This window comes from Heloderma suspectum, chromosome 2, assembly GCF_057233095.1.
Source record: "Heloderma suspectum isolate Gila_16-S chromosome 2, 16-S_ref, whole genome shotgun sequence".
NCBI classification, from domain to species: Eukaryota; Metazoa; Chordata; class Lepidosauria; order Squamata; family Helodermatidae; genus Heloderma; species Heloderma suspectum.
Window position 1 is genome coordinate 105,011,622 of NC_139459.1, and position 12,469 is coordinate 105,024,090.

At 42.4% G+C, this 12,469-nt stretch overlaps 1 protein-coding gene across 2 annotated transcripts in view; it reads left to right on the forward strand.

Annotated features, from left to right (window-relative positions):
* The window catches only part of SLC1A1 (solute carrier family 1 member 1), a 76,491-nt gene that overhangs the window by 22,822 nt on the left and 41,200 nt on the right, over positions 1–12,469 (forward strand). For both annotated transcript variants that reach the window (XM_084834420.1, XM_084834419.1), the window contains exon 2: positions 760–900. In XM_084834420.1, the coding sequence (XP_084690546.1) occupies positions 760–900 (141 nt within the window). The remainder of the gene's footprint in view (positions 1–759; positions 901–12,469) is intronic.

A 12,469-nucleotide genomic window follows, 5' to 3' on the forward strand; every position in this document is an offset into this window, starting at 1 on the left:
TGCCTGAACTCCGTAAGGAAGCACTTTGACTATGTTCCAAGGGAAGGCATGAGTCAGTGAGAGCAGCAGTAGAACTAATATCTCTAAATCTTAATGGCCTCAAATGTCCATACTCTAAACTAGTTTTCCCCAACCTAGTGCCCTCCAGATGTGTTGGACAACAACATCTAGCATGGCCATTGACCATATTGGTAGGGGATCCTGGGAGTTGTAGTTCAACACAACAGGAGGGTACCAGGTTGGAGAAGGCAGCTCTAAAAGAATAAACATTTTAAGTTTTGAGATCATTTGCTTTAATGCTAACTAAATTTATATTCAAGATGTTTTGGGCTGGATCCAGGATTGAGCAGAAGCTGACTTTCCTACCCCTCCTCTCCGCCCAAGCTCCCATGGTCTCAAACTTTCCTTTGAGGTTTGGGGGTTCTGCTGAATTGAGTGGGCTGTGGCATGGGGGCACTGGTGGAGATTGCAGAAAATTGGGTGGAGAAACCTTCTGTTCCATTTACAGAAGGTGCCTCCACTGATTTTTCCATGATCTCCCCCTTCCCCCTCAGTATAACATGCTGCAGCCTACTCCATGGAGCAGGGCAGGGTCCTTTGAAACTTAATGAAGCATTTTTGGACTGCTTTAGGTGCTGGTGAGGAAATGAGGGCACAGGAAAGTAGGCCTTTCCGCCTTCTGCAGGTGCATATCTGGATCCAACCTTTTGTTTCCCTAGATTTTCTAATATTAAATTCACTTTTGCATTTACCTTTCAGGCATTGGACTAGGAGTTGCTGTTCGAGAATATGGGAAACTCTCAAATCTGGACAAATTTTACTTTGCGTTTCCAGGAGAAGTTCTGATGAGAATGCTTAAGCTCATCATATTACCATTAATTATATCAAGCATGATAACAGGTAAGACAAACAATTATAGTAATATTTAATCTTGACATTTTTCTTATTTCTGTAAATGAAAACTATATTGTCAAAAATAGTATCATGCAGGAGCCTGTAAGAGGTCAGCAAAAACTGTTCCATAATAACTTCTCATTTAATGCAAAATATAAAGGTAATTAAATAATGAAATTGCAAGTTATATGAATGGGGACTTTGGAAAACTATTGTTTCCCCCTTCCTATGAATTTGTTTGTGGCTTCCAATAAAAGACGATACAACCATAAACATTTGAAAATATGTACTTGATATTAGAACAGAATTCTGGCTTCTCTCTCTCGCTATGACATTCCATAAAAGTATAATATAGATGCTCAGGGATGGAAATGGACTATTTATTATTTATTATATTTATTTATATCCCGCCTTTTTCCCAATACTGGGACTAATTTCTAGTTAGACTTTTATTCATTTTTACCTCGGAGTGCACTCACTTTCTTCTTCCCATAACCAATCTAATTTTATTAGCTTACAAGATCAAGACTGTGTTCAGATAACATAACCCACAATGAGTTAAATAACCCACGATAACCCATTGTGGGTTATCATGTCATCTGTTGGGAATTTTTTAATCCACAATGGCTTATATAACCCACTCTGATAACCCATGGTCTGCAGTAGTGGTTATTTAACCCACCGTGGGTTATTGTGTTGTCTGGCGGGCACCATGGGTTATTTTGGTCCCCTACAGAGTTGTGCTACAAGAGCGTTTCAGATCGCTACTGCTCTGCTCCTGTGGGCATTCTCTGTGTTAAGGAAACAACCTATGTGGGCTATTTTAGTAGTGTCTATGGGAAATGCGCCATTGGGAACACTTTAAGTTTGCAGGATCGGAACCAAACTTCCCATAGTGAGGAGGCACCTGATGCACCATCAAACCCTGCATGATTACTCACAAAGGAGAAAAAATCCCAGGTGCACCAAAAAGGGGGGTGGCAGCTATAAAACCTTGGAGGTTTGCAAGATCAGGACCAAACTTCAGACACAGCTGTAGTGCTCATTCGCTAAAGCGCTATAGCACCTTTTCACTGTAGCACTTTACCGAAAGAGTGCTACAACTTTTGGGGTGTTGCTGGATTGTTGTCAATGGGTGAAACAGCGCCACTGCTCAGGCGGGTGGACTGCAGATGGACAGGGAGCGGAGGGGGGGATGACTCAGATGACGCACAGTAGCTTAATAAGCCACTCACAGTAGTTTATTAGCCTGCTCGTGTGGTGGGGCATCGTGGATTATTTAAAAAATAAGTTACCATGAGTAGTTTATTAAGCCACCATGCTTAAAGTGACGTCCGAACATGGCCCAAATATTTAATTTATCTACAGCAAAAGCCCACTGATGATAATATTGATTCCAAATATGTTATAAGGCTGTGCCAAGATCTTGCGCACAGAAATGTTGGGGATGTAATGGGAGTTTCAGAAGTGAAAAAATTGCTCCGCTGCTACTTATTTTTTCAGTGTTCCATTTGCAGCGGCTTCTTTCCTTCATCTGCAGCTTCCATGCCATTATTTTTTAAAATAAAAGCTAATCCTTACCTAGCCTAATCAGAGCTCATAGGAAGCATGGTGACATGTCAGATAGCTAATTGGACTTTTTACTCCACTTCATAAGACTAATATATCATTTCTCAGCTACCTATTGAAAACTCTGAAAATAAAGACTCTGTTCACATTTCAGGGTGGTTTTTTTTACTCTAAAGCTTGTACAAGTGAGACTCTGCACCAAAATGTTGCTTATGGGGAGGGAGTGTTTCTGACTTCTCCCCTACTGGATGAGGGACTGCTGAGAGCCCTTAAAGGTTATTTTCTCGGCTATGCTAGTTTACTACTCTTTGTGAGACTGCTGGGTTTTTTTGTTCCTCTGTTTGTTTATACAGGGGGACAGGAACAGTTGGAAGTACAAATACATTTCTCCACCTGCATCCTTTTATCACCTGAAGTAATAAAGGCTAGCTTCCTACCACCTAATATGTAGATCATTACAGCCATAAACACTTTGCAAATGGTTTTCCCTAAGGCAGTAGCCTCTTCATTTTGCTTCTCCTTTCCTTTTAAAGGACCAACAGCTGATAATGGGGGAAGGAGCATTCCTAGTGGGGTGGGGTGGGACGGGACGGGACGGGACGGGGTGGGGTGGGGTGGGGTGGGGAAGAGTATCTTGTGGGATATCTAGCTGAGGTCAGCCCGCCCTTTGCCCCTGCCAACCTGTTTACTTCCTCACACTTCCACACACATTTGGAAGTCTCTTTGTGAGATGCTGGAGAATTGCTGCCAGTCAGTGGAGACAATAGAGGACTAGACAGAGTATTTATATGTTCATATGTGTAGGCTTTAACATGTTTTTTTGTTTGTATTAAACTCAGATTTCATTTTAAACCAAGTTATTTTTAAAAGGAGATCCTTATTATGATTGAATTTTTAAATCAAAACTGATTTAAATGGAGGGAGCAATCCTATGGCTGCTAGACAGCGGCTAGACAGCCATAGGATATGCCATTTTCTGGGAACCGACCTCAGAGCCCACGCTCTGAGGTTGGTTCGCTGAGAACCAATCTCTCCCCGCTTCTGCGCTGCCTTGGAGGCAGCGCGGAACAGCCCTGTCCTCTGTGCTCGCAAGAGGAGCATGGAGCAGCTTGAAAGGGGTGTGACTGGGGGCGTTCTGGGGCAGGGAGAGCGTACCTGCCTGTACAACACATCCAGTGTGTCATACAGCAGCCTCTCTCCCTGCTCCGTGCTGCCGTGGCTACACAGCCACAATTGGCTGCCTAGCAGAAAAAGCAGGGCAGGAGAAGCGCGGAGGGAACAACCCTCTCTGGGCTTCTCCTGCCCTGCTTTGGATAGGTGGTCACCTCCGAGTCTCGAACTGACATGCGCCCTAAACTGACATTAAATCCATCTCTATTTTTAGATTTATTTTTATTCACCTTGGTTAATATGAATGATGGAAGTGGAGATTGTAATTTTGGCTAGTATTTTCCATATAAGTAGCTTGTTTTTGTCTATGACTACAGAGTTGTTGGAAATAGACTCAAAATACTGGCATGATCCAACCACTTAAAGAGATAAGCACTTTTTAGTCTTATGATTTCATTGGAAAGATTTAATTCCACATTGTGCTTAATTCCGCATTGAAATAAATGAAACCGAACATTGCTTAACTTTCACTGGATTGTGTCCATGGTTATTTGCTGCTGTATTTCCTATTTGTCATGAATGAGCAGCTATTCAAATGTATTATCAAGCAGGCGTAAAATGAACAGAAATGATTTGAGAACAGTGATGTGTGTTTTTCAGAAAATGTTGTTTTCCTTAATGGGTAGGAATCTAATTTAAAACGTGTTTGACTTTTTAAGTTTTTTTTTTTACAGAGCAGTGGGGTAGCCTGTCCCAGCAGAATCTTTTAAAGGAGTCTGAGATACAGAGATGTGTTGTGTGTCCATGTGTGATAATTACCTATAACTCAGTACAACAGCTATCTGATGAAGTGGACGGCAGTCCACAAAAGCTGACGCCCTACATTTATTAATCTTGACACAAAGCTTAGTTTTTTACTAAATAACTGTTATGTTAATTTTAGATGCTGTAAAATGCCAAAAGTAGTTGAATTGAAATATTAGATAAGGAGAAAAAAATCTAATAAAGTTCACTTACGTGTAGTTTGAAAGTAATATTCAAACAAATTCAAAGGTTTTCTTGGAATTTTTTTTAAAATATTATGTATATATATGTATACATTTTATCCATTCATTTGCATTGATAACTCAATGAGGAAAAGAAATATATTATTTAGATGTTAAGGCTATTTTAAGGAAAAAATGAAAGTACTGAAAATTGATAACATACTAATTTTAGCATGCCTGAAACATAGTGCACAGTGATGGCAGCATCCAGTCGTGTCCTTCCTTTCCAGGGCCCTGAAAGTAGCCCCTACCACTTGTGTAATGTGGTATCACGTTTCCAGGGGCAAGCCCTGAAACATGCAGAAACACTTGTTTCTGTAAGGGGAGAAGTCTCTGGAGCACTGCCCCTTCCAGAAATGAGTGTCTCTGCTCATTTGCGGGCTCTTTACATGACGCCATGATCATTCAAGGCGACTCCTGCACTGAATGCCATTTGGGCCGTTTTTAAATAGATTGCAGATAATGAGCTATCAAATTACCCCATTGTGTTCCACTTCAGTTTCCTCTGTGAAAAGAGTAAAAGCGACAACAAGAGGAGTGAGATCAATGAAAGATAATGGAAGACTCAGATACGGGGAGAAGGAGGGGGAAGGAGGTGGGGGAAAAGGAAGCACATAAAAAAGGGAGTCATGATTCTGCATTTAAAGCAGAAGTAGAAAGCCTCGTTTTAAATGCAGGATTTTAGGCTGGTGTAGAGATGCCCTTAGGCTGCAGTCCTATGAACACATACTTGGGAGTGAGCCCTATTGTATTCGATGGGACTTCTCAGCAAACATGCATAGGATTGTACTGTTAAAATCTCTAAAATATTTTGTTTCCTCTCAGGAATGTGGCCTGTTCTTTACACCAGGTCGATTGTTTATGTGCCTATAAATGCACATAATTGTAACTTTGCTAAGAGTGCAAAAAAAGGAGGGCTAATTTTCCTCATTCCCTATTAGAAAGTGACTGTGGTTCTACACTAAAATGAGAAAGCAACGAACTTGATGTGGTGCTTGGATAGAGATGTTTAAATGGGTAGAAGTTTTCACATTCTGAATTATGTGAACCATTACAAGGAAAGGAAGAAAAAAGTTCTGACCATTGATGTAGAGTGGTAGGGAAACGGTTGGGGTGAGGGACATTATAAGATGTCTGTCCAAACTAGACAAAGGGACATGACAGGTTGGTGTCAGTTAATTGAAGTATCCCTATCCAAAAATCCCATCATGTTTGTTTTGAACTGCCCAGAGAGCTTCGGCTATTAGGTAGTATAGAAAAATGTAATAAATACTAGCTTTCAAGCTAGTTTTCAAAGAGCCATCAGCTTCCAGGCGGATGGCTCGTAATGCTGCAAATCAGAAGGCGTTATGCCCCTATTCCCTCTTTTCCTTTTAAATGGATTTTGCTTCTGCTAAGAAAAAAGATTGAATAAGGGGTGGGAAAGCACAGGAGGGTTACAAGTGGAAGATGACATCATTTGGACCCCCCCCCAAAAAAAAACACATTGTGGCTGAGGCAGGGTGATTGCAGGATAAAAGCCTAATCTGGAAGTGCCCTAGGACAGCTGGAAGCTACAAAGGTTCATACAGGCACAAGGCAAATGAAAACAGCTGACACATACTTAACTTAGGGCATCTCTGCATTAAGGAAAAATCCCACAGCCTTACTGTGGCTTTTGCTTCCATTTTCTTCACGGGATCAGGATGGGCTCATTAGATATCAAGCACATGATTGGGAATTGAAAACTTCCCTTCTCAGTAGGGAAGGATGGATCTACCTCTGTCGATGCTCGCTGAGCACTCGTGGAGCCGTCGCCTGCCACCATGAGACCCACCATGCGAGCCCTATAAGCCCAACAAACGCTCAGTGAGCACCGCAGGGCTACCCACCCCTTAGTGAGCTGCCAACAGGAGGTGGCAACGAGAGGCAGAGGGGCAAGTCCAGTGCCTGTCACTGTGCACGAGTCTCCCTTTTTCCTGGTGGACTTGCCCACTGACTCTCATTGTGAGCAAGTCTCCCTTTTACCCGCTGGGGCCCCAGCAAGGAAAAGAAGGGAGACTTGCCTACAGCAACAGGTGCTGGACTTGCTCGCTGCCTCTCCTTGTGGGCAACTCTCCCTTCTGCCTGCAAAAAGGTGGCTTGCTAAGGCAGAGCTTTCCAAACTGTGTGTCGCGACACATTAGCGTGTCGCCGGCAGTGTGTAGGTGTGTCGCGTGAAAATTGTGCGGAAGGGCACTGCGGAGTTCCCTTACTCACGTTTGCTTCGCTTGGTCCCTCCCCCGGAATTTCCTAAAGCAGCTAATGTTAAAGCAGCTTAGCTGCTAAGGCTTAGGTGCTTTAATATTAGTTGCTTTAGGATCACGTGGCGTCTTGATGCAGGACGCACGTGATTGGCGGTGTTGGAGTGGTACGGCAAGGAGTGTGGTAATGCTGGCTGTACGAGGAGTGTGGAGAATTCGAAGTTAGCAGAGCAATTAGTCGAGCAATTTGCAATCAGCTTGGGCGAGAGGCTTCCCCACGTCCTCGGTGCGGCTGCAGGGCAGCGGGGGAGAACAACGGCCTGCTGGTCGCCCCCAGAGCAGGGAGGGCTGCGCCGGGCAGGCGAGGAGCTTCGAGCCTGCGCTCCCCAGAAAGGTAGAGGCGCGGGGCGAAGAGAGGGGAAGGGAGGCACTGCCCTAGGAGCAGAGCTTGGCTGACACCGGCGTGGAGAAGTGGCAGCGGCCACCAGCCCTGCGTGGTTTCGGGCGTGCCCTTCGCGGACTTCTGCACTGCGCTGCTGCGCGGCCAGGCCAAAGTAACACACAGGTGGAAACGCCACCTGGGACTGCACCGAGCGGGCCGTCCACCATCTTGGCCAGTCGGAACGGAGCTCAGTTGATTTCTGCCATTTATTTTTATTTTTACTCTGCTGTAATTGTGGATTAACCACCCACTGGCAGTGTACCACCGGAGAGTGCTGGAAATGGACTCTGGACATAGGCATTGCAAATATTTACAGCAGTATAGCCTTGTAGTGAGACATATATATTTACACCATTTTTGTTGGACTTTTGCTTCTCTGCTTCAAGTGTTTTTGCAGCTGAGCTCCTACCTGGACCTATGTGTCCTAATATGTGTTGTAAATACTTTAGTTAATTTTGTTTATTTTTCACATTTTCTCCTGGTCCTGATTCCTATCTTTATCTCACTTTATCGCTGTGGGAGTGGAGCGCAGGTGTTGTTATTTTCATAAGAAAAAACAGAGAAAGATAAGCGCTAAAAACAGTCCTGTGCTAAAACCTACAAATAAATTTGCATAGATTTATTCATTAAATTGCAGTTGAATTACCCGTAAAATGGATACCTTTCTAATTAAGAAAAGGAAAGCTGGTGAAGATGACGTTTGCAATGAACAAAATGTAGTGGCTATAGAGGAAGCTACGCAAGAATCAACTGTTGAACGGTCTGTATTAGTACGTAAGAAGTGTAAAGGAACAATTTCCAAGCCTCGTTTATACAGTAAAGATTATATGAAACTGGGGTTCACATTTTCTGGTAATGAAAACAATCCTTGTCCCCAGTGTTTAGTTTGTGGGGATATACTTGCAAATGAAAGTATGGTACCAAATAAATTAAAGCGTCATTTTACCTCAAAACACTGTCATTTGTCAGAAAAACCAGTAGGATACTTTATTGAGCTTTCAAAATCTATAAAGAAGCAGTCTGCATCATTCACAAAGAGAATGAAGACATCAGAGAAAGCTCAAAAGGCAAGTTACTTGGTTGCTCAAATAATTGCCAAAAACAAGGACCCACATGCTATTGCCGAAACCACCATAAAGGAATCTTGCTGTGCTATTGTTCGAACAATGCTTGGGCCCAAATTTGAGATAGAAGTTAATAAAATCCCTTTGGCAGATAACACAATCGGAAGACATGTCTGATGACATTAAGCAGCAAATGAAGGATATTTTTCAAGACGATAATATGATCTTTACATTGCAATTAGATGAAGCAACAGATGTCAGTGGGTTAGCACAATTATTGGTTTTTATACACTTCATTCATACTGACAGAATTATTGAGCAATTCTTGTGTTGTCTAAAACTTCCAATGAGAACTAGAGGTGAAGATATATTTAAAACTTTTGATTGCTTCATGAAGGAAAATAATTTGCAATGGTTAAATTGTGTAGGAATATGCACAGATGGCGCACCCTCAATGGTTGATTCAACAAAAGGTTTTATAGCTTTAGCAAAGAAAGAGAATGAAAATATTATAATTACTCATTGCTTTTTACATCGCGAAGCACTAGTCGTGCAAGCCATTGGAAATGAATTAAGAAAAGTTTTGGACAAAGTGGTTCAAATGGTCAATTACATTAAAAGTAGACCTCTTCAATCAAGATTATTTGCTCATATTTGTGAAGACATGGGGGCAAGGTTTAAAAAGCTTCTACGGCACACAGAAGTTCATTGGCTCTCAAGAGGTCGAGTGCTTTGTCGTGTATATGAATTGAGGGAAATGATGCTTAAACTTTTTGAGGAAAATCAGCAAAATGAATTCTGCAATCTAATTCAAAGCAAACTTTGGTGCACAAAATTGGCATATCTTGCTGACATATTTGAACATTTGAATAAAATAAACACCAGTATGCAAGGAAAAGGAGAAAATATCTTAACAGTGGTAGATAAAATTTGTGCTATGAGAGACAAAATAGCAATTTGGAAAAGGAAAGTGAAAGAAGGAAATTTTGAAATGTTTTCCAAAAGTGCTGAGTGCCAGCTAAAATGTGGTATCAGCTCACTAATTGTTGACCATTTAACATTGCTTGGAGAGAAAGTTCATCATTACTTCCCAAATGTTGAAATCCAAGACTATGATTGGATCAGAAATCCATTTCTTTTAACTGCAATGAGAAATTTTTCACTTATTGAAGAAGAAGAATTAGCTGACATAAAAAATGATCGAAATCTGTTAATGATGCATGAACAGGGTGACTTAGACAGCTTTTGGATTCACATTTCAAAAATGCATCCAAACATAGCTAAAAAAGCGTTAAAAATTCTTCTGCAGTTTTGTACTGCATACATTTGTGAAGTATCCTTTTCAACGATGGCAAACTTAAAGACCCTGAAACATGGAAGCTTAAAAATGCTTGATGACGAAATGTGAGTGTCTTTATCTAATATTCCACCAAATATTGAAAAGCTGTGTTCATCCCATCAACCTCATACATCCCATTAAAATGGTAAGTAGTTATTGGCGTTATTCAGCTTTTTAAAATTCTTGCACATATTTACATACTGTTACTCATAAAAGACAACAATGTATGTTATTATCTTATAAATCATATATTTTTAAAAATATAAATGAAAGGTTTTCATGAGATATGTTGTATCCCCATACATTTCGTTATTATAATTTATGTATGTGCCTGTATCTCTTATAACGGGTTAGTTTAACCTCTGGTTTGCTAGTAAAACTGAGTTACCGTGTCACGAAATGATGCATGTCTAAAAAGTGTGTCACCAACACGAAAAGTTTGGAAAGCTTTGTGCTAAGGAGTTGGGCACTTGCAGACCATGTGGTGCTCGGCAAGTGAGGGCAGGTGGTGGTGGCAGGTCGGTGGGTGGGGTCCGGGAAGCCAAGCCAGGGGAAGTCTGTTGGACTCCACTCTCCTCTTGGACTCCCGTGACATCCCTACTACTCAGCAATGCTCTATAGTGTGCAGTGAAACAGCACCACCTAGTGGCTGCCGATATCGTGGGCTAAATTTTATTTTGTCTTATCTCTGATTTTTTTTAAAGCGGGATTAAGCTCAAAAAGCACAGGAGATGCTCTGGAGGTTGACGACGTCATATAAAGGACCCGCAAACTTCTGTGAGTGGCCAATCATGAGCATGCAATAAAAGCCATGCGTAGAAATGCTCCCAGTATCAGGGCTGGATATTTCAGCAAACACAATAGGAATGCGATTTGCGCAATAAGTTGTTGCTTTTTGACAGCTCCTATTCAATTCAGTGGAGCTTAAGTAGGGTGGATAATGACCAATATGTGTTAAGGCTGTGACCCAATACTTTTCAAGATGAGGAAATGTGAGATAACAAGGAAGCTTTGAAAAACAACTGGGAGGGGATTATTAATATCTTTGAGGAGAGGGGGAGGCTGAAATGAAGGAACAGGCAGTTTTGGAGGATGGGGATCAGAGGGAGGGTAAGGATTGAGAAAGGTGAAGAAAGAGACCCTGGGAAGAGGAAGGAGGGGTGGAAGGATGGCCTTCTCCCCTTCTCTGTTCTGCAGTTTCTGGAGTTGCCTCTCCATGTGGTAGAATCATAGAATAGTAGGGTTGGAAGGGGCCTACAAGGCCATCGAGTCCAACCCCCTGCTCAGTGCAGGAATCCAAGTCAGATCATCCCTGACAGATGGCTGTCCAGCCTCATCTTGAACGCCTCCAGTGTGGGAGAGCACATTACCTCCCTAAGTAATTGGTTCCATTGTCATATTGCTCTAACAGTCAGGAAGTTTTTCCTGATGTTCAGCCGGAATCTGGCTTCCTGTAACTTGAGTCCATTATTCCGTGTCCTGCACTCTGGGATGATGGAGAAGAGATCGTGGCCTTCCTCTCTGTGACAACCTTTCAAGTACTTGAAGAGCGCTATCATATCTCCCCTCAGTCTTCTCTTCTCAAGGCTAAACATGCCCAGTTCCTCCAGTCTCTCTTCATAGGGCTTTGTTTCCAGTCCCCTGATCATCTTTGTTGCCCTCCTCTGAACCCTCTCCAGTTTGTCTGCATCCTTCTTAAAGTGTGGTGCCCAGAACTGGACACAGTACTCCAGATGAGGCCTAACCAGTGCTGAGTAGAAGGGAACTAGTACTTCCCGGGATTTGGAAGCTATGCTTCTACTAATGCAGCCCAAAATAGCATTGGCCTTTTTTGCAGCCACATCACATTGTTGACTCATATTCAGCTTGTGATCGACAACAATTCCAAGATCCTTCTCGCTTGTAGTGTGGTTGAGCCACGTATCCCCCACCTTGTAACTGTGCATTTGGTTTCTTTTTCCTAGGTGCAGAACTTGGCATTTATCCCTATTAAATGTCATTCTATTGTTTTCTGCCCAGCGCTCTAGTCTATCCAGATCACTTTGAATTTTGTTTCTGTCTTCCAAAGTATTAGCTATCCCGCCCAATTTTGTGTCATCTGCAAATTTGATCAGCATTCCCTACACCTCCTCCTCCAAGTCATTAATAACAGTGTTGAAGAGCACTGGGCCCAGGGCTGAGCCCTGCGGTACCCCACTCATTACCTCTCCCCAGTTTGAGAAGGGCCCATTGATAAGCACTCTTTGAGTCCGATTCTGTAGCCAGCTGTGGATCCACCGGATCGTTGTTTCATCTAGCCCACTTTGAGCTAGTTTGCTCATCAGGAGATCATGGGACACTTATATTATGTCTACAGCATTCCCACGGTCCACAAAGGAGGTGACTTGATCAAAAAATGAGATCAGATTCATCTGGCAGGACTTGTTCTTGACAAATACATGTTGGCTTCGAGTAATCACTGCATTGTTTTCAAGGTACTTACAGATGTGTTGCGTTATAATCTGCTCCAGAATTTTCCCAGGGATTGATGTCAGACTGACTGGTCTGTAGTTCCCAGGATCCTCCTTTTTACCCTTTTTGAAGATAGGGACCACATTAGCCCTCCTCCAGTCATCTGTCACTTCTCCCGTCCTCCATGATTTCTCAAAGAGAATAGACAGCAGTTCTGAGAGTTCTTCTGCCAGGTCCTTTATTACTCTAGGATGCAGTTCACCTGGAGATTTGAACTCATTGAAAGTAATTAGATGTTCCTTGACCATATGCCTATCAATCTCAAGCTGCAA